Genomic DNA, 23,674 nt, shown 5'->3' on the forward strand with positions numbered 1-23,674 from the left:
TATTTTGTTTTTCCGATCCCCGCCTCTAAGGCCCAGTTTTTAGTGCACTGTGCTGCAGAGCTGGTGAAATCATTCCGCACAGATCTCTCCCCGGACTCTAGCAGCACTGGTCTCCTCCGCGGCGTTGGGGTTTCATGGCAGTAGCATATCACTGATGGACATTTTATTTCGCCCCCACACAACACAGTCATATAATCCAGTTTGTGGCCCCCCCCAAAAAAAAAAAAAAGAATCAAATGTTAATTCAACAGCGGCCAAATAATCCCCTGAAATAACAGGCTTAAAAGCTAAAACCCTACATAATTTTATCTGGAATCTTCCAAACACTGACACCACAATGACATCAAAGCCGGACAGGAAATGCATCCCGAACAAATCAATGGACAGAAGAGTCGCATTAAGGCTTAATTCGTGGCAAAGTGGAGCTTTAGGAAAGCTGAGGGGTTCAGCTTGGCCCAGATAGGACCCAGAGAGAGAGAGATGCAGCCTGCTGGGCCTCTCATCCCGCTGAGGTCCGGCCCGTCACAGCAAAGTAGTTTTATTCTTTGGAAGTCACTGTTTTATTTCCTCTTTAATGAAAGCAGCCCGAGAGTGTAAACGCACGCAAACATGCTATGTTAAGATTAGTATTAGTGGTACAAATTGATTTAAAAAAAAAAAAAAGCAGTACCACACATACTGGGTTATGAATACTCGATTGTTTCAAAGATGAGAAACAAATAATGCAGAATATATTTCTTACATCTCTCTCTCTTCACATATTTCATCTGATGTGAAGATATCTCCCAAGTGAAATAACGGCCTCGCTACTCACTCACTCCTCACATAAATGATGTATGGGATTGTGCCAATACCAACAGTTGTTTTTACAATGAGCCTTATTGCCTCACTAGATACGCAAACTTATTTTCTTGTTTTCATGGAAAAGGAGGCGCTCCATTTATAACACCACACGCATGTTACGAAGAAATGAAGTACTGTACCTTTAATGAACTTGTTCTCTTTTAGTTGATAATAAACATAAACTGTGCAGCATTCCCTCGATGCATGTTTAGTGTTGCACATTTACAATCATAGTTTCTAGGTGAGGGGGGTTGGAAAAAGACATTTACCCTGCTGTTGAAATGGAATTAAACACTGTATCAGAGTACAACCTCACTGAAGCAACGTGTTCCCAGGGTTATTCATTGTCCAGGTTGCCTGACGATAGTGGTATTTTTACCTCTTGAATATGTCAGTGTTCGTGGTGATATCTCAGCATTTTGCTTTTTCAAGTGTGAAACAGAGCAGCGTGGACTCAATGTGGTAATTAGCGATGGAGCGCTGTAACCCTGACTCACTCAAGGACACTCACAGTACCACCAGCTCCCTCTTTCCAACATCACAACAGCCTCCATTGCTCCCCCTGAATGTTGCCTATGGGACATCATTGTGAAATAGAGCTTCATTATTGGATTTTTATCTGAATGCTACATCGCTCTGTATTGGTTTGCATGTAGGCGCTGCAGCACAGAGGAAATCAGTGATACATGACAGGAGGTTGTTTCATCCCTCACCAAATCCTTCCTTATGTCCCGTTTTGCTATATATACGTGTGTTTAAAGCACGTGCAGAAATGCCTTTTTTCATGCATTCTCATGAATGCGATTTCTCTCGACACTGGAGATGTGGTGAGATACGTTGCGGATACAGAGCCACATTATTCTCACTTTGCATCTGATACGCGGAGGATTGCTCTGATATGACTGAGCGTTCCACACTTTGATCTGCAGGCAGTCTGAAGACAAGATGAGACATTAGAAGATAGATGAGCTGGATGTTGGGTTACACAAGAAGGCCTTGTCACCCTGAACCGTGTCGTCCGCCCAGAGGTTGCAGCGGTGTACGGGACGAGTAGTGATTGGCTGAGAAGCACCAGATACTAGATGGCAGGACGGGCTGAGGTGAAAGGAAAGGCAACATGGGAGTGAGTCAAAGCAGTTATTCCCATCTCATTAGTCCCTTACCTCCAGTGCCGCCTAGTCAAAATGTACCTTCAAAGATGATATGTCAACAATTGGCTCATACAGTTTGCCTCATATTGCACGTTTTGTGTATTTTTTCAAGAATAAATATTAAAATGCAAAGTTTAATGGCTTATATTTATATTTATAAGATACATAAGTCCACCTTGAGAGTGATTGACCTCAAAACTTGCAATGAATGCTCCAATTTATCTAATCAACACAAATGATACTATGGTGTCTACAAAAAAGTGGTGTAAAAAAAAAAGAAACACCAGAAAAATGTAATACGTTGAATTTGTCTTTCGCGTAGTACATCATCATTGTTTAAATTTACTGCTAAAACCAATAAGTGGACATTGAGTTCATATCCGTTCATCAAGCTGCTATCTCCAAGTTCGATAAGGAACAACCTCTTTAGACAGAGTTGGTGTAAAGAGAAAAACAAAATAATATTCCTTCGAGTACATGTGGAATCTGTCCTCTAACTCTGCAAATAAAGTGGAACTTCAAATGCTTTCCCTTGACATCCTATGACCTGTGGTGATCCTCTCTGACCTGGAGAACATTGACCGTAAGACAAGTGAAGGCACTGAGTGTCGTCGTCTTCTGCTCAAGATGCTCACAAACTTGTTCCTAGCGGTGGCAATGGGAGCCAAAAGAGAAAATACAGCTGAAGTATTTTTCTTGTCTCAGCAGCGACGAACTGGCTGAAAATGTCTCTCCTGATAAATCACTGCATGAGATATTTTGTTATTTTTAGCTTAATTTGCAAAAAAAAAAAAGATGGTGCACAAAATGTTGGCTCTTGAGAAACAAACCACTGGTTAGGATGTAGTCTATTTATGGTATTACATGGTATTTCATAATACTATGTCATAATACTGTATCATAATGCTAGTCCGCAGGGCTGCTGGTTGACTGTTATATCATTATTCTATTTCATATGTTTGAACATTTTAAATGATTTAAGGGTTTATTTAAAATCTGTTGTATTTGCACAGACACAATGGGGCCCTGTGAAGTGTAGATGAGCAGTACTGAAAGCCTCCAGGGCTCGAACACAAACACAGTGAACTAAGAAAGGATCAATTAATACTATTATATTAATACTAACTGCAAGGCACAAATAACTTTCCGGACATGTGACTATGACATAAACTAAACAATGAGTACAGGTCAGAATACCTATATTATGGCATTCTGGTCAGACACCTATTTGGATCAAATTAACAGGATGATACAAAGTCAGCTTTTCATATTATTGCAAATAATCCTCACTTTCATTGAGGCCGGTCGGAGGATGAACCTTATCCTGAACCCGCTGCACAGATAACCGACCTGGTACACACCTCCGGCACTTTGGGCCTCTGCATATGTTCACTGAGAAAGAGCTGACGCAGCAGGAGTACATTTCTCATCACTGAGATAAAACTTGAGAATATTGTCTTCAGATGGCTCAATTTCAAATTTCACAGTCATGTTCTGCGCTGCACTTGAGGGTAAACGTTCTCCAGGATGGGATTTTCATTTGTGACGACGTTCCGTGGAAAGAGGTGTTATGCATTACATTGCTTCAACAATGAAGAAAAATGTCTCTTTAAATAAATACACATCCAAACAATTAGATGCAGGCCACCGTCTCCACGCAGCAATATGCATGGCTCAATGGTGCTTTTGCATTAATGGTGGCTAAGTAGACAAGTTTACAGCAGGATTAGTTCCCCTTTCAGAGTTTCGGGCTTAAGACTCACTAATTTCTGAAAAATACCATGAGGGAGATCATTTCGAAGCTTTGAAGTAACCCAGAGAGCACATTTCTTGGTAAAGAATCCTCTCTAATGAATCTGTTTCGTTATTACGTTTCCCATAGCACTGAGCAGAGGGGGAAATATCCTTGAAAACCATTTCAGGTAAATAGCTGGAGGAGAAATGACATAATGGCAAACATTAAATATGCATTCTGTAAATTCATCCAGACTCATCAGTCGAACTGCAGAAATGGAACAATCTCACATTTCACCATGATGAGCCTAAATAATTGAAGCCCTAGTTATTTGTATCAATCTAGCTTCTACTTTCTCAATTTTAACTCGAGGAAATGTGCTTTGACAGACACGTCGCTCTCATATCTTGTTAACCGATCGCACCGCACAGCTATATTCGTAACATCAATAACACAGCTAGAATCAGGTCTTCAAAGCCTTATTGGACTCATTAACTGTGGTGTTGGGAAGTAATGGAAAATCGTGTACCGAGGTTGCTCTCTTGATCTTATTTCTCGATTCCTCCTGAAATATTTGGAGAGACACGCGTTTCCAAAAGTCATTTTTAAGTTGTTGTTTTTTTATGATGTTTTCATGCAGATCGGAGTTGTGGCAAGATAAAAAAAATACATTCGCCCAATTAAACTGAGCTTTAAATATCATCCTATCTTTTAGTTGAGCCACTATATGGTTGGAGTAAAACTCTGCAGCTCTACACGGGCTGCAGGTAGCACCACTAATTGCTTTTCTTAAGGCTTCCACTCTGACCTGCACCAAACCATCTCCCAGAACAGTGTGTCAATAAGCTGTCAAAACACAGCACTTTGATGGGTTTTTTTTTTTTTTTTTTTTTTTTTCATCCCCCGGTGTGTTTGGGCGTGCTGCGGACATGTGACCCTGACCCCCACCCCCCCCCCACCCACCCTCCCCCCGGGAAGAAACAAACAGCAGAACGAAGAGGCAGCAACGTTGGCTTGCTTTGCTTGGTGGTGACAGCGTGACGAGGAGATCCGCCCGACAAACAAAGAGCGGACGGGGATTGGTAACCTTTTACAAAAACACACAGTGGGAGCAGTCGTTAAGGAACAAGTGAGGAGCTCTCGTGACAACTAATTGCACAAGTTGCTATTTTACTCCCCGCCTCAAATAAAGCGATATGTCCTACTGTGGAAATGGTCCCTCATTACGCCGAGATGATCTGACCCTACTTTCCAGTTTTAATGCCTCGCCAAGTTGAGTAAAGCATTGTTGGAAAAAAAAAAAAAAAATGTGCTGAATATTTAATGAAGAAGAGGAGCCTTGATAACGAGGGAGAGAGAGATTCTCAAAAAAATCCCATTGCTGGTAATATTTAGAGGACATTAGACCATAAAGACTAGATGCTGAGCTGATTTCCAAACATATTTCTTATTCATGAACCGTGTGTGACATACTCGTTAACCTCATTTCATCTGCACTCAAAGAGTCAGCTCAAAACATTTTTTCACTTACACTTCAGTGGTGTCTGGGGCCATTTTGGGTGTATTTGCTGTTTGAGAGATGGGTTTCCTGCTTCCATCCCCCAAAAAAATGAAGGTTGGCTTTGCTCCAAGCATTGAAAAATAGTACTTAGAAAAAGAATGTGTATGTACAGCTACTTTCTGCTGAATTTGAACTGTTTATTACACAAATATAGTTTTAAGTTTTGTTATTCTCCCTAAATTTATTGGGAAGAAAATTCCAAATTTGCTCATTTCATGTATAATGAATCAACGAGTGCCGATGAAGTTTCTGTCCTTTGCTGTATTCGCACGACAGCCTGAGATTCATTTTTCCGTTTGCTCTCATTTGACCGTAGGCGCAGAGATCTCGCACGTTAATTATGAGCTCAATAGGCCACAATGTTCAATTCCTGTACTCGTTGATGAAGGCATTTTCCTGGTATTGACTCCTAATAATACCCAGGATCTTGATGATAATGAGTAAGAATTGACTGTGGCAGATATTGATTTCCGAGGCTTCAATGCACAACTGCAGACTCTGTGAAAAAGCTGTGAGGCCGAGGAACAGATAGAGAAGCCATTTGAAGCCCTGATAACAATTTTCTTACAATCGATAGAATTCTAGTTACAAAACGAGAGATCAGCGGTGCCCTTAATTTCATCATGGAAATACCGTCTTCAGTTGTCCGCCACAGGGACTTAATCAAGCCGCGGGGCGATAATACCGTCGACGAATACCTGAACGTTACATTAAGGAACACAGGCCCATTACAGCCCAAACAAATGGACCTTCCTCACAAAAGTTTCTGTGTTCACTCAGGCTTTCTCCTCCTTCACTTCCTGCGCCAAAACGAAATCCCATCTACTGATGCGGAAACTCAAGCGCCAACGCGTTTTGAAAAATCTTTGTCATTACGGTGGCCGCGGCGCTCGTGTCGGCGCGCTGCTACGCGCGTCCCTGCGTGCATGTGAGCCAATCACGAGTCAGCGCTTTGAAACAATCACGACGGGGTTTGCGTGCAGTAGAATGACGCGAGCTCATTCGATGTTTCCCGCGTTTGCAAAGGACGGGTTGGTTGAAGCTCAGAGCTTTTCGGGGGCTGATGGAGTCGGCTGATGGAGTCTGACTCTGCGCATTTATGAATAATTTCCCAATGTGGCAGAACCGCAGTACTGACCAACGCGGCGTTTCGCAGGCTAGGCCGGTTTTTATCGGCATCATTTAGTAATGAACAAATCAACCAAAGAAGTAGTGAAAACCATGCTTTGTTATTTTACTTGTAGTCCGAAGTCAAATTAAAATAAACCTGTTGAATATTTGTTTAGATACAGACATTTATTTCCACTTGAGACTGACTTGCTTTTTCTATTTTATTCCGTACTTTGCGTATTGCAATGATCGGGAGGTCTGAACAGTATTCTCATCACTGTGTACACTGTGCTTCACATGGTTTTGGCTCATCTTTGCTGTTTTCTGCTTCTTCTTTTTTTTGTGTGTTTTTTTTATAGCCCTCCACAGCTGGCAGCTAAATAGACCCTGAGGTCCCTCGAGACATCTTGAGCTTGTAATTATAAGATTTGGAGTTCGGTCAAAAAGTAAGAAAGTCACTTTTGTTTTGTCTGCTTTTAATTATGATGTCGAGGCAGGTTTTTTATTCTCATTTCTGTTGAATTAAAATCTTTCTTTTAATTCAATACCTTCATCACAGTTCAGCTCCACACCCTCCTCCCGGTTAGCGATATTCATTCAGTTGGGGTCTCCTGCTGCCGGTTTAATCCGCCAGCCGAACTCCTGGTAAACCTACCAGCCCTTTGTTCTACGTTACTTTGCCTGCTGTTTCTGGAGCGTTAAACAAAAGCTCAAAGAGGTCGTGTGAGTGCATTTGGTTCCACGCGCGTACCATTACAACCGTAAAAAAACCTGCGCCTGTATAAATGCTTTTCCACCTTTCTACCGCCCATCACACTTAGAGACTGTAAAACCCATTCTGCTGACAACTCATGAGTGCTCTCCAGTAGGTACAATCATCAACATTTAATTAAACCCGATTTAAACCCCCATCTCGGCTCCAAATAAGCGTCGGCCGTTCGATTAACCCGCCGATCTGGAGGAGTGAGCAGGAGGTCGGTGTCGGTGGACAGATGAGAGCCGGGGGGGGGGGGGGGGAGAGACTCCGGAGGGCAGCCGGGCCTCCGCCGAGCTTTTGTAAGATCTCGTGTCACTATGCTGGACTCATTGAGCCCCGTTGTTGAATCCAGAAAGTTGCTTAATCTGCCGAGTAAATGGAGGACGCTCTGCCGTCCTTCGGGATGCGGGGCGGTACACGAGAGGAAAGTCGATTTACAACCTTTGTCTGCGGCATGATGAGGTTTGTGCCACGAGATGAGAGGGAGGCCTCCATCACCACCCACCCAGGTGTGGGAGGGGGGGCATGAACCCTGAATAATGCCAGAATGGGACTTCAGGAGTGCTGCTTAGAGTAAGCAGGGCTGCGCTCACTAGGGACGGTGCCATTGATAACCGCTAGTGTTGATTGACTGCTTAATTAAACCTTTTAAGTTTCTACACAAGCTGAATATGTGAATACTGGCATGTTGCTTCTGAGATGTTAAATACATCTTTGATGAGCACTAACTAGCTGTGAATATGAGTATTGACTTTTTAGTTACTTTTTCATTATAATGAGTAAACATAGAAACTTTCCTCAGACAATTCAAAGGAGACAATGTTCACACCTTTAGTAAGATCATGTCTGCCCTGTTCTCTCATACATCTCAGTAATTACATCCTCTAAAGTATCTCTGCTTTTGGGAGGGCTCTGTGAATCATACCTTGATACAAAGTACAAGATACATAGTCTTCTCATCGGCACACGCCGTTCATAGTAGCACCCGTTTATGTTTCATGTATTCATGTCGCAAAAAGAACGCGTGTTAAAATGATGGCGCACCGTATGGAATCAATATGTTTACATCAATTTCCACGTTTCAATGATCAAAGGCTTTTACAGAGTCGGCTGGGAAAAAAAAAAAGAGCGTCACTATTTGATCGCGGCTGTGGTTGCTTGAACGTGACGGCAGCGAAGGCTTATGAATCGTTCACTCTGCAGTTATCATATTAGTGATGGAAGCAATATCCGAGCCACGAGTTTCCATCCGGAAAGTCTGTGACAGAATTGCACAGATAGTGTTGACTATGCAGCCCCAGTAAGTCATCAATATATCACAGTGCTCAATGAACTAGTAAGTAACTATATCTATATGTGCTGAACATTAAGCTCCCACAGACACTGAGATTAGTTGGTCATCCTTCTTTCTATCTATCGTATTACAGTTATTAAAACTGTGTTTTACAAGAACATTTGTAATCTTGTAGCACATTAGCCTCCCCATAGGACGATATATACATAAAAACATATGTATATTAACATACCTTTCATTAAATTTTTATATACTGCTTACAAAAGCGAAATGGGGGGATTTCAACTTGAACATTTTTTATTTCTACTGACAACTAGCTTAGAATAAAAATATTGTGCATGGTTTATGTGCTTTAAACAGGTCCCTATAAGAATAAACATACAATTTATAAATTAATAAGTCAAACGTTTTTTTTTGTTTGTTTACTTGAATAAGGACTGAATTTATTAAATAACGTTAACGTTTTACACCTTAATGTTTACTAAAGTCCTTACTGTTTCCAAGTAAATGTCTCTCTCTCTCTCTCTCTCTCTCTCTCTCTCTCTCTCTCTCCCCCTCTCTCTCTCCCTTTCTCCCCCTCCCCCTCTCTCTCACTCTGTCCCTCTCTCTCTCTCTCTCTCTCCCTCTCCCTCCCTCTCAGCAGGGCAGGGATTATAGTCGCGGTTAAAACCTTTCCGGTGCTGCATGCCTGATACTCGGTGCCAAGCAAGGACTAAAGTGAGCGTCTGATAATCGGCCTCATCTACGTGACTCTCTCAGCTGCACTAATATGCCTTCATCACAATGCAAAACTTCAGGAACCACCCGGGGAGACCAACTGGAATATAAAATTAATGTTAAAATGCCAGCAAGCTGTATTTTTTATAGGTTGTAAAAAAAAAAAAGTAGTTCGTAGGCGCTGCAAAAAAAATCCATTGCTGAATAAAATGAAAGAATCAAGCAAAAGTAGAACCAATTCAATATCAGGCCTCCTCAGTCCAATTTTCCTCCTATTTGCTCCACATGGCCGGCAGCTAAATTGATGGAGGAGTTTCTCCCATCGAAATGTGCACAAAAGGAAATTCAAACTTTTCTGCATGATTATTACACCCACTGAATAATTAAACTACTTATTTAGAGAGCAGGTTTTATTGATCGTACAACATGGAACTATTTATTCCTGTGTCAAAGTTATAACAATCCATGTTGCGTGGGAGATGAAGTTTCTCCAAACCACTGGCCTTTAACGTGTTTTCGCCAAATATCCCCAAACATCAACCTCCTGTGAGATGACCGCACTGAGAGGAGGAAACCACATGGGGTTGTGTGCACTAAGTCACTGGAGGGGCTCTGGCGGCAGCATGCGAAGCTCTCGGTGTGTCTCCAGCTCTGTGTTATGTGAGCTGACGTGTGCTGTGGTTTCCACCTCCTGCCTGTGTACTCGCGTCCCTCTTCTGGCTGTATAATTAATTCATCGAACCGCGCGGGCACACGCCTTGTCGTCTCCCCTCCTGTCTCTCGCGGAGATCTTTGAAAGAGCGAGATTAAAGGAGGGCATAATTAGGCGGGAGGATTTTCACTATCAATGTAATTGAAACTGTGCTGTCATATTACAATGTCTAATTGGTCTCAAATTGAGAAAAAAAAAGGCCTTCACCACTGCATGGAGTCACTTACCCATGTAAAAGGAGAGTCAGCTTTCCCGTCTAACCTATAATTGTCGTTCAGCTATTGTGCAGCCATTTTCCCCTGTCGACACACTTATACTTATAACCCCTCTAACAGAAGACAGTAAATAGAGTCATATTCATGCATTTCAACTGTACCATGTCGTTAGGAAGTAGTAATGATTGTTGCACAGTTATGGACCCTGCAACAACACAAGTCTAAGTGCCACTTAAATCGTTGTTCTCCGCTGCCTGAGAGGCGGTGGAGGTCAAACAGGTGTCGTCCCGGCAACTGAAATGAGATGACAGACCCCATTAAAGACAAACTGCATGCAGATTTGAGTGAAGATGGTGGCGTCCCACCGGCCGCATTCCTCAGCTAAATGGTTTCATTTACCTTGTAATTTAGGTCTCGTCCCTGGTAAAGCCTTCCCTTTCCCTCCCTGCTCTTATGTGCTGCTGCTCATTGTGGAAAGGTCACAGCTCGCGGTGTATTTCATATCCAAACAGGGCGGGCAGATTTCCGCTCCAACAACATTTTGTTCAGATAAAGCAGTCGGCTCCATGAGGCTCAGTCGGCACGTGCTTCTGTTTCGTCTTGGCCGCGTAACAGAAGTGGATTTCTTGTGTCTTAGCTCATGAAGGTTTTTCTGTGAGCTGCCGCATTGTTGTTTTAGCCTGCAGGAAAATCCCACAGTCACATATTACACTTTCTATATCATAGGTTTTTCTTTATTAGCCCCTAGATCACACTCAATGTGGCTTGGGTGTGCCCCCTGAAATCTGAATTGATTTTATTCATTCGTGTAATAATAGTTGCATATTTCACCAAACCAAAAATGTAAGTAATAATGTGCCATTTATTACCTATTTTACAGATTGCCTCTCTTCTCTATGACTGTGCCTGTGTGCCCATTCAAAAGTTTTCAAAGTAGCACCTGCTGATCAGGTACCGGGCTATTAAACCCACTTAATCCTAACTCCACTCACTCAGATCCGTATGTATTTCAGAACAAGTGGTCTTCGGCTCTCTCTGAAGTCACTTTGCAGTACTCCCCCTAAACCGAAAAACTCTTGACGAGTAAAATCAGCACTTTTCCTTCTGGAAAAGGTCCTTAATCACTATCCTTGTGAGAAAGGTTCACAGTTTTTTATTTTTTATTAGATGAGCCATTTCCTTCAGAAATGTGACATTTCCATTTTACCGCGTCTCTGTCATATAAAAGAAAGACTGACACGTTTCCCCTTTTGAAGGGCAATTTCTCCGCCGGATGTTTCCGCCTCTCCCGGTTGCGAGCGCTCTCTGTGTGCGCACCATGTCAAGTGAACGCAATGCCACCTCCCTGACAAGGAAACGCGAGGTTCCACCCTTCTTCTCCTTTCTTCCCAGGTGACACCCACTGTCCCCATTCCGTCACCATCGAAAAAGTCAAACAAGATGCGAGAACCTCAGAAACGGTCCATTATGCGCCGCCGTGGGGAGCGCAGACGCCATTAAGGAGCGGTATCGGTTACGAATAATGCATGCCTCCTGTCTCGTTCTCGTCTCGTCTGAGAGGGACGGAGCGGCGCGGAGACGCACCGCAGAGACCTGGCGTGCGGAGTAGCGCCGCTTGAGTTCACAGACCGAGGACGTCTCCTCGCCCAGAGAGATGGTGGAGAGAGAATTCGCCAGGGGGGGCAAAGGGACGGGCCTCGCAGTCCTAGTCCAGAGACTCCAAGCTCGATTTCGATAAAATCACAGCATGTTGTGATTTCCTGAAGTTAAAGAACGCAGGGATGGAGCGAGTCATTACCTCAAAAAGTAATTTCTCTTTGGATATCTTAGCAACCCGACGCAGCACTCAGGGTTTTTACACATGGTTCAGCACATAACACTTACTGTAGGAAGTGGTAAAAGATGCACTAATCAAGATGAATTGCAATCAAAAGGCCGCGTGTTCGCCCGGGAGGAAACCGGCCTGCTCTCCCCTCAAAGCTGGCGCTGATCTGCATTATCTCCCCCCCCCCGTGAGAGATTTACTAATGAAAGCTGCAGATAACAAAACAAAGCATGCTGGGTTGTGGTGGATTGAGACGCCAACGATATGGGTTCCACTCCTGTTTTCACCTCATATCTGTGCACGCACTAATTTAAGAAGTGAAAGTAATTGTCGCAAAATGCAGAAACCCGAATACAACAGGACTTCACAGACAAACAGCCGGATGAGCACAGCGCGCTCGGGGGTTGTCGGCCATTTTTTATTGAAATCGGCAAAGAGGGACGACGCTGAGCCGATGCATGGCCGTCCTCTTTCAGCATGCGACCCGAAGGCTCACTCTTTCACTCGGAGGCGTTTATGTCTTTTTAATGAAGGGAATAAATTGTCTTGGTACGCAGTGTTTTTTTGAGCCAATGAAAGCCGTGCAGACTATGAACGGATTCACGCCGACGACCACGTGACAAAGACCCAGCAGCACTCTGCAGGGAAATATTTCAGTTGCAATGAACAAGATGCAGAAGTGAAAAGGATACGTGTGACAAAAATATGCTTCAGTGCAACAGTCTGAAGCAAATGTTCGCGGAATCTCTTTGTAAAGAATGACGAGACCACGCTGAAGGTGCCTGATGATTCCTTTGGCGCAGGTAATATCCGAGACAATGGTGACAGCCACAGCAAAGGATACTCACCTGACATGCAGCATGTTCTCGACACGTTGCGCTAGCAATACAAGATGCAAACACAACTTTACATGATGAAGCGAGGTTCAAACTATTTAAAACAGAATATGTCAACACATGGATGGAATACTAATAGTATGGGGTACATATTAAGCAATGCGAAGCTGTGAATTGAAATCTCCAGAGATCTGGGATCTAATTGGGTCCTTTGCCTCTGACTGGTTAGGCTTTCCCATCGGGACCAACGGGTTCAGTGCTTTGCATATTAGATCTTAAAATACACAACTAGATGTGGCCATACATCATTCTGGGAGGCTTTTCAGCTATTTATCCTAATGGAAGATATGGCTACGGCTTTGATATGCATCCGAATGTAACCATTAGTCTCACTATAGATAGTATTGGCACTTTCACACTTGCTGGTTTTAAATAGGAGCAGTTTATCCATAGTGCCGCATCCCAGACTGCGTGGCCACAGTGATGGTAAAACCATACACATCCTCAAACAGGTCCTCAACTATTGCGTCATAATATGGGTATAGCATTGCAAGAAGTGAGATTATTTTCAAGTATGGTGTAATATAAATACAGTAAACAAACGGTTGCCACAGCGATTCTATTTAAAATAGAATTCTATTTAAAATAGAATCGCTGTGGCAACCATAAAGTTCAAGCGGAGCGTTTTAGATAGAGGTTGAATAAAGGTATATTCAGACCAGCCACAAGTGAAAATGAAGTTGTTTGTGAATAAAAGCACAGTTTTGCCCAGAGCCCAACCATATGTTCCCCCTACGAAGATAAAAGCCTTTGAGTAGCCCCGATGCATGACTTTTACGTGTCAGTTATTCTTCCTGCTTGCAAGGTTTATATAATAAAAGTCATTTTTATTGATTTTACACCGGCGTACATGTAATGGTGAAGGTTAGTCATCGCAGTCTGCCGCCAAGGAACATGTCATTCATGCCCTGTATTACCAAAGACTAATATAGTTTGTGTTTAATTATATCATATCTATATATATAATTGAGGTAGTTTAGCTGAGGGCAGGTCCTTTAGCACATCTCTATTCCTGTTCTGACCTGCTGTGAGCTGAGCCGGCTCTGATGTGTGTGCAGCTCAGCCCATGTTTAAACGCTGTGGGGAAAAATGACCTGATACTAACTGTTGGAAACTTTGAGGTTTGACCCTCGGTCTGAGAAAACGGCATTTATTGAGTGGAAATCTCTTTTTTTGTGAATAAAGTGCTGTACCACAGTTGCAAAGAGGTACCAGCACTTTAGGACTTTTGCTAAAGAGATATTTCTCTTTAAGAATGTAGCATATGTAAATTGGTGAAAATGTAAATTGGTACCACTTAGACAACTCCGGTCCCACAAAAAGGAGGTTCTGTCGAGTACCGTAAAGGTCAGCTGAGCCACCAAAAAATGTAAGAATTTCAAGCCATCTTTATTACAGGTAATTCAAATCATATTATAAACTTCTCTTCTCTGTATAGACTAGGCAGGTGAGTATAACATATATATTTATATTATTATGGGGAAACTATTCCTTAAATTAATTTTGAGTCCAATACTAATACTAATGTCAGTAAACCCAGGAATATTTCCATTTTGCCTGATGCTGTATGTTAATTGCAACTTTACTTAATTTAATCAATAAACATCATGGTTAAACTATTAATGATTTGCATTAACCTTCTTGTTAAAAGGGCTGGTAAAAGTTATGTAAACTGTCGCAGTGCTGTGAGTTGTTATAAACTCCATAGTCACCATGGTTTTAAATAAAAAGACAGAGGCAACTAGCATGATGTTCAACTCATTGATTTCACATCTTAAAATACAAAACTGCCAGCCTGAAATCGCTTGACGAGATACAGTCAGACATCCCCACGCTGCCTTCCTCCCCCCCCCATAAACCTTCATCATCGCCACAATTTACCCGAACGAGGAGTCGCACGGAACGGGCCGTAAAAAACGAGGTGTGAAGAAGGAGAGAGACGGTCGTTTGTATGCAGCGTCTGAAGCGGGAGGGCAGTGAGGAGAGGGGATGCACAGCATAGCAAGAGATAAACACAGCAGATGCAGAGGGAGATTGACGAGTGGAATCACCAGCATGATTAATGTGACAACCTTTAAGCAAAGGTTATGGATCCGGAGGGAACACTAATGTCTCACACTAATGTAGGACATGGAGGAGCTGCAGAGTGGAGAAAAGGTCAGGAGTCAAGCGAAGGTGCGAAAATTACGGGAATGCCCCGTTCTCCTGGGTGGACTTCACTCTGTGCTTCTAGGAACATTCATCTCAACTCTACAAACTCCCAGATATTTTCGCTACTTGTTTAAATGTTGCCTAATCGTGATTGAAGTCCTCGCATGTGACGCCGCCCACCAAAGCTGTCGGAATGAGTGCAGACATAAACAGCACAGCCATTTGTAATACCAGAAACAATTATATGTACAGTGCATCGTCATTAGCAAGAAGCTAACTGACTTCAAGGATTCTGAATTGCATCGATGGTACAAATCCAAAAGGTGTCACGGTACTTGGTCTGAGACGCATGGCACTATCATGGTCATTACTAAAGCGGCACGAATATAAAAAGAGAGCTTGAGTAGATGCACGTGAACATGCTGCACGTGAATCAGGTTCGGCCGCATGCCGTGTAGCTGTGATGTCATCCGTGATCCACAGTCACGCCCATCTGTCGTGCACGAGACTGTTTGGGGAATGACACGTTGCACGGGAGCAATCAAGAGAGATGGAAGCTGTAACATTGTGAGGATGAATCAGAAAAGTCAACAGACTGCACACAGGTAAAAAAAGGTTTAGATGATACTGCTTACACACACACACACACACACATACGCACACATTGTCTACCAGTTGCATTGTTGTACTGGGACAACAATGCAACTTTCCCTATTCCCTGCCCTCTGCGTTGGCTTCTCCGTGTTGTCTGACCCACCCGCGAGCCCCCGGCAAGGGCGTCCAACTCCCACGTTTGGAAGTCTTGGTAAGTGAATTCGGTTCATCTGCTCCCTGACACCACGCACTCGGCCTGAAAGTGCTACGACCGTTATAGCAGCATGCAATCAGCAAGAGGCAGTGGGCTGAGATTGTGTCATTGAAGTTAATTACAGGCAATTAAAAACCCAATTGACTGTTGCTCTGACATTGACTTGGGGGGTTATGGGGCTCTTCTGGTGACATTATTCAGACAGCTGGTTTTCAGCCATACAAGGTGCAGGAAATCTCTTTGTTCCTGTTGCTCTGACCGACATTCAAGGTTCCCAGAGGATGAATTGTAATGATTGAGGATCACCGCAGTTTTCCTCTATCTTCACCATGAGTCTTCACAACTTTCTGGATTGATTGCCATGAACTTTACAGAGCGTCATTTTCCCCAGAGAATGACATTGAGTTCTCCCACAATCTAACACGTCAAACTATGACGCTCCACTGCAGCAACGCAAATTCAAACAAAGACACCTGCTTAAGTTTAGGCAAACAACGTGTGTGAGATAAGGTCATAGACCAATTAAAACTATACTATACGTACATGTAACTTCAAAATAACTCAATAACATTTTGTTGACGCAATTACCCGTGTCAACACCCGTCTCCTGGGTGACGCATGACGAGCTGTCAGGTGGAATGAGAACAACAGGCAGGAATAAATTAAACCCTGTTCTCAGACTCTTCCACTTCATCAAATTTGATCCTGTATTCTGGTTTCTGATCAACTGTAAAATACAACAATGAGTGTGTTAACGTGAATTAGCATATTTTAATATGCTGACGTGCTTTTATTGAACACCATACAAAGAATAATACTTTATGTTTGGCTTTAAAAGGTAATCAAAGGCACTTTGAATTGTAAAAACAGAAACGATTGAAGCAACAAAAATTTAAACCATGGCTGTCGACGCTGTTTTCTTCTACGTTGTGTTCATCATCGTTTTATACGCTTACAGCAGTTAATACGCAGGTAACAAACATACTAAAATCCTTTAATTAATGCGATTCTGACTGACTTCAGAACGCTATAATTTGCCTTCTGATGGGCTGTTTCATTACAATCTGCAATTAGTTTGGATGTTTCCAGCAGTGATTAACACCTTCTACTCTGTTGTGCATCACATTGTGGGTGAATGTAGTCCAGCGCTATCAATTTGTTTTGAGCATGAATGCCGACCATCTTTACTCCTGAGCACACCTCTTTTCTGCAGTTTTCTGTTGTGAGCATTAAAATCCTGCTGAGAGTAGACATGTACTTTGATAATGTTTGGCCTATGTTTTGTCTTTTTTTCCTCAAAGGAACCCTCAAATAGTTTAGCCAAGGAAGAAGCTTATTATATATAATAGTCAGTTGTAGCTCCGTCCTCTGCTCCATTGCTTGCTTTGGTTCCCATTTTGATGCACACTTTTAAATTCCTCTTGTATTTCTGCTCAATGACCTCTGTTTGGTTTGTGCTCCAGCGATACACACATACAGATGTGAGTGTTCTAGGGTGGAATGAGCTGCAATATGTCCACTATCCATTATTGATCAATGATAAACTAGAGTTTCACAGGGTTCTTGACTCAAACCAAGAAGGATAATGGGGCCAAATCCCCGGCCTCCAAATATTAGTAACGATGAAAGCTTTTCCCTCTCCACCCGCTGCATCCAATGTTTCCGTCATCCAGTAACAGTGAACACAATCCTACTCACAAGCGAAGGGTTTTGGTTACAGCATCCCCCGACGGCATGTGAATTAATCAACACCAGAGTGTTACTGCTGGTGTTGATGAACACACCTGATCAGATGTGAGGTTTTTTTACCAGGATCTCACATATTTGTCTCAAATAAATTAACTCACTTTGGCTCTAAATGTACACACTTGACAAAGTGGAATTTCATAAACATGCATGTGAATGGCCGCTGTCACTGGGTGCATGTTATATCCTTCATTTAGCTAGTTATTTAAGATTTGATACGAAAAATACAACTCTAACCAAACCTTGAACCAAACGCGTCTCTTCTTCCTGCTTCCTTTCAAATTGGCTCGGTCCAACGGATGCGTCAGAATATATTTAAATGTCTAAATCTGTTCCCTACGCACTGCTGTAAAGCAGCAGTGAAATATTCTCTTAGTACCTTTTTGATATTGAGTATGAATTGACTGTAAAAGGGGGTCAATCCCCCCGCCCTTTCCGCCCGCCCACACACACACACACCTTAGACAGCCATCTGTATCACTCCGGTGGGATGAGGGGGAACGGGGGGGGGCATTTTGACAGTGATGGCGCATGCAACTGACCTTTGGGACTTCGAGTGCACTCAAACAACACTTGGCGCGTGTGTTTACGTCCCAGAGACAGTCTAATGAGGACGTATCTGATGCCAGCCGACTCCAGGAACAAGTGCCAGGATGCAGCTGCTGCCACCAGGGCGGTAATCACAGCTTCTTGCCTGACTCATGTCGGGTAATTTTGTCAGCGGCGGCGTTCCTGTGACCCCGTAAGAGCAACTCTCCCTCTGATACACTTCATCTTCTACCTTTGTCATTCTTGTGTTTTTTTTTTTATAGTGGGATATAGTAAAGATGCTATTTGGGAACTTGTGTACCCTCAAACATTTTCCCGTATTCAGTGTGAATTGACCTCAAATTGACCTGTTTAATATCCTTTATCAGTCCTATGTACTTTGCAGATTATTACTAAAGTGGCGTCCTGATTTGGGGATTTGGCGTCTGGCAATTTTAAATTGGTATTAGAAAAATAGTTTGACTCTTGTTAACTAGGGGTAATGTAAGGCACAAAAAGAAGCATTAATTCACAGTACACTGGGCCCAGTACGACTACTCAAACGATTGAAAGAATGTTTCCACATGTCAGTCCCTCCCACAGTGAAACGCTGCACCTCATAGGCCAAAAGTTCGGCTTAAAAGTAAATAACATTGGCTTTCTATATGGGCATGTTGGTATGAGAACAGGTTTCCCATTTACAATCCACACCACAAACAACAATGGTGGCTGTTTCACCTTTAGAACAAACTCCTGAAGCAGACTCAGACACAGTGTAGTGGTCGTGGTTTAATCTCAGTGTTTCAGCTGATTGGGACAATAACATAACAAGTAAGTTAAGAATACACAGCAAATAGTATATTCTCCCTTAAATACACACCCCGTGTGACGTGTGTGTGTGTGTGTGTGTGTGTGTGTGTGTGTGTGTGTGAATCCAAGCCTGAAGGACAATAAAGTGTAAGCACAGGAGAGTGTTTGTGTAACTCTTTTAGTTCCCCTCCTGGGAGAGACGGTGTGCATGTTTGCCGTGCAGAAAGAAGCGAAGCAGCAACGGGGGGGAGCGGGGGGGGGGGGGGGGGCAGCAATGGAGTCAGCGTGAAATCTCAGGGCCACGTTCCACTTTATCCGCCCTCCCTGTCCTCCGGGGAAAAGGGTTACGTCGTTAAAAATTCACATTGCACTCACAAGACATCCCCCGAGGAAAGGTTTACCTGGCCAACACCTGTCCAACATTTGTTTTCCATCAGAGTGCACTTTGACATACAATGGTAGCCCAGATGTCTTTGAAGGTCTTCAAACTTGGTATTAAAGTTTTAAGTCTAAAACAAAATCAAATGTGATTGTAGCCATTCCCTGTCTTGACACTGACAGAAAGGTATGAATCTATTTGCATTACGCTTCCTTGTTCAGTGACTGTCCTTTTGAAACTATTAACTACAGTCATACTCTAGAGGGGGGAGTATGTTTGAAAAAAAAAAAAAAGTAACCATTTTCCACCAGAATGCCAGTGATTTCTCCTCTAACTGCTTTGATTGGTGACACATGATTGGTAGAATATCCAGTTAAAAGTGCAAGAATTTTCAGGCGCCATCGCTGAAACCTCGTTATTTTGAAGCAGTGACAGGTTCTGGATTTAGTCGGGTCAGTTGGACTCACTTTCTGCATGTCTATTTGTCTTGATTCCCAATTATTCTCCTTTTTGGCAGGTGGTGGAATTCTGTTCAATGGAAACGCTTCTGGTTTCATTTTTTTTTTTTTTGTAAAATCAGGTTAAACTGTAAATAATCTCACTAGTGAGATTTTCATTCAGGCCAATTAACATTCGACCTCGGACGTTTCGCGCGGCAGACCAAAGTCACCATCTGTCGACTCTGTGACGACCACGTGTCCCCCCCCCCCGCAGCTCTCTGACTGTGTTTTGTTTTACCCCCCGCAGGAACTTCTACTACATCACCATGCTGCGAGACCCGGTCTCCCGCTACCTGAGCGAGTGGAAGCACGTGCAGCGCGGCGCCACCTGGAAGACGGCGCTCCACATGTGCGACGGGCGCTCGCCCACCCAGGACGAGCTGCCCACCTGCTACAGCGGGGACGACTGGTCCGGCGTCACCCTGACGGAGTTCATGGACTGCCCGTCCAACCTCGCCAACAACCGGCAGGTGCGCATGCTGGCCGACCTCAGCCTGGTGGGCTGCTACAACCTGTCCTCCATCAACGACAGCCAGCGCAACCACATCCTCCTGAGCAGCGCCATGAGCAACCTGAAGAACATGGCCTTCTACGGCCTGACCGAGTTCCAGCGCAAGACGCAGTACCTGTTCGAGCGGACGTTCAGCCTGCGCTTCATCTCCGCTTTCACGCAGATCAACAGCACGCGGGCCGCCAACGTGGACCTGAGCGAGCCCGTGCGCCGGCGCATCGAGGAGCTCAACTACTTGGACGTGCAGCTGTACGAGTACGCGAAGGACCTGTTCCTCCAGCGCTTCCAGTCCACCCGCCAGAGGGAGCACCGGGAGGTGCGCTTGAAGAGGCGCGAGGAGAGGCGCTGGCTGAGGGAGCGGAAGGAGCAGGGCAGGCCGTGGTCGCCCAAACACAGGGGGGCAGGGGGCTGGGGCGGGAGAAGGGCGGGGGGAGGCCCGGAGAAAGGGAGCGAGGGGGACTTCCCCACCAGCACCACCACCGAGGACTACACAAGCCAAGTGGCCCGTTGGTGAGGATTTAGTCTCCAGAGAGAGAGAGACAGAGAGAGAGACAGAGAGAGAGAGAGAGACAGAGAGAGAGACAGAGAGAGAGAGAGCAACAGATTTAGAACCTTTGATTCTCTCTCTCTTGCACATCCGGTCTCTCTCTTTTCAGCTCACCATTAATCTGTCTGCTACATCTGTCTGTTCCTCAGCTTCAGTCTGATCCGAGTGCTCTGCTGTTTCTTTGTGAAAACTGCCAAGTCTGTGAGTCTCACAGCAGCTCTGCCTTGGAGTGCCCTTTGGTGTCTTAAATCTTTAAATGCTGTTCATACATTTTTTTTTTTTTGACATTTCACTTTGGCCTTGGTTATTAGACAGTAAACTGAGGTGGACAAAGAAGAAGAAGAAGAAGAAAGAAAAAATCAATCAAAAGAACCTGCCACGGACTGCAAACGCTTTTAATTCTGACACTCAAAGCAAAAGCGATGAACGTCTTTGAAGCCTTTGTTGCAACTGTTGGAAAACCCTCTGAGTGATGTATTTCTAGAGGAACTGATGGTTGCATGTCACACTTTAACATTATAATGCAATTTGGGTGTGCGTGCTCTAAGTCAAAGTTAATGAGACAAATATAATTCAATGACAGTGAAACCCTCGCTAGAGAGACCATGCTGTTTGCATGCATGTTGTAAATGAAATCATGGAAGATATTTGATGCTTATATTTATTTAGGTTAGAGTCCAGTATGTTTCATTTTCTGAAATGCAGTACTTTTTTTTTTTTACCGCGTCTCACGAAAATAACAAGTACACACACAAAGCTGCTGGCACAGGCACATCCTTAATAACTGTCCTTTTTCTTACCTTAGGTCAAACATTATAAAGAGAAAAAAAAGCATATTTTGTGGGTGTTTTTTTTTTTTTGAAGCAGTGGGTCACAGAGCTTAAAAGTTTGCTAATTAGCACAGGTGATGAAACGTGTCCGTGGGGCCGGTCTACGACCTGGCTGGGAATGAGATAATTGGCATTCAGCTCCGCGTCACACGGGCTGCTTTTAGGTGTTTGTAGAGCTGACCGCGGCTGCACTGTGATGCCAGCGCAGCACCGGCCAACAAACTGGTGCCTCAAAGCAGTTAGAGAAAAAAAAAGCGTGCCTGTCGTTTTCTTTTGCCCCGATAGTCTCCAGTCCTTCAGACCCAATCGGTGTGGCGGCATTACGTGAAGATGAAAGAGGGCTGGTTTTTTATCTGCTCAAGTAGGCTTCGGTGATGCTTTTTGTTCCTCCTATCCTCCTAGTTCACTCAGAATCCCTGCTTATCAAATTAGATGTTCACTAATTGTCTCTGACTGCAGTTACATACATTATAAAATACCTCAGAGGGCACAGTTTTATTTCGTTTTAAAGAATCACCTGCGTGTGTCGTCTAGTTTGAATGATTCATGTAGCTCGCGCGGTGAATGTGTTGAATGAATTCAGGGTTAAGTTGTCCAGAGGTGTTCTGGTGCACTGAGTTCAGTGAGGATGTGGTAGGCTGGATAAGGACAAAGGACAAAGACCAGGTGTATAGCACATAAAACTCCAAGTGTTTCCAAGGGAGAGAGAGCTTTGAACGTGGAATCGTTTTCTAGAATGTATAATTTAATGAATAAACTTTGTGGTAGTAAGCAGATTATTGATAAAATATTAGATAACATATATAAAATAATAAGGTATCATGTTGAATAATAAAGCCTAATTTTCAGATTTTTCTTTCCCTTTTGTTTGTGCTACTTCATTCATTTTAAAGGCTCTTTAAAGCAGCCTTAGATGCAGCTTTAGATGCTTGGTAAATTCCAAATAAATGAAAAATGTATTTGGATCATTAATAATAATCCAATATAAAATTCAAAATATAACGTTAGATATGTGTGGCTACATAAAAACATCAGTGGTTTCTAGGAAAACATATTTTTAGGAGGTAGAATTTGAGTCTTGGTATGATGAGATTTATGTGAAAATACCAAGACATTAGTGTTCAAACACAATATCTGAGCAACTCAAATTGTATTAAGTAAAATGAATTCATAAAAGTGAGTGTTCATAGGATCCATTGCTCATGCTATTAAGATGATTAAGAAAAGACGTTTAAGGGACCTTAAAGTGAATGCAGGATAATTCGTTTTGTGTTTTTACACAAGTCATTTTAAACACTGAATTCCACACAGCCACTTCAGTCTGCTGTGGAAAAAAAAAGATTATACGTAAAAAATATGTCATCGTCAGTTTATTCCATTGCTATTTTACAGAGAAGATTTCTTTTGGAAATGGGTTGCCAAACGGACGTTTATTTTGGAAACAGTCTTTTAATAAACCAACATGCAGCACTGCTGCGTGACAAGCTGTAGGAATGACAATGTTCCCCAGTGACAGATGGCATGAGCACAGCATGAGCAGTAGAGGTGCTGTGTAGCTATTAATGAAACCCTAATGAAACACTTGTTGTAAATGTGCTCTACACCCAGGTTACATTACATACATGTATTTGCTGTCTTAATGCTTGAGATGCATTGTCTATAGCGCCTCAACCGGGGAGCCAGAGCGGCGAATGTGAAATTGAAGGTGAAATAGTTAGTTCTTAAATCTTAAAAGGAAAGTTTTGGGGCGTAATAATGCTCCTGCGACACCACAGACCTCAGACAGGAACTCTAATTAGCAGATTTCTCCCAGCTGTGTGGTACCACCTGCAATTAATGGTAGCCATGGTGATGGTAACTGCAGAGCGATGCTCGGGTCAGACGGTTCCTTTTAATAGAGACTAAGCTCAGAGGCGTATTATTACTAAGTTATTAATCAAACTCCGTAATTATATCCAGATTTATACATATATACAGGGAGAGAGAGAAAGAGAGAGAGAGAGAGAGAGTTCATAGTTGGAAGGAGGATGTGAGAGATGGGAGGAGAG

The 23,674-nt window shown here is 43.2% G+C and overlaps 1 protein-coding gene across 1 annotated transcript in view; it reads left to right on the forward strand.

Annotated features, from left to right (window-relative positions):
- Window positions 1–20,783, forward strand: part of hs6st3b (heparan sulfate 6-O-sulfotransferase 3b) — a 45,734-nt gene extending 24,951 nt beyond the window's left edge. The window contains exon 2 of the mRNA XM_037489539.2: window positions 19,986–20,783. Coding sequence (XP_037345436.2) covers window positions 19,986–20,763 — 778 coding nt within the window. The 3' untranslated portion in view covers window positions 20,764–20,783. The remainder of the gene's footprint in view (window positions 1–19,985) is intronic.
- Window positions 20,784–23,674: the final 2,891 nt, after the last annotated feature.

This window comes from Pungitius pungitius, chromosome 10, assembly GCF_949316345.1.
Source record: "Pungitius pungitius chromosome 10, fPunPun2.1, whole genome shotgun sequence".
In the NCBI taxonomy this organism is placed as follows: Eukaryota; Metazoa; Chordata; class Actinopteri; order Perciformes; family Gasterosteidae; genus Pungitius; species Pungitius pungitius.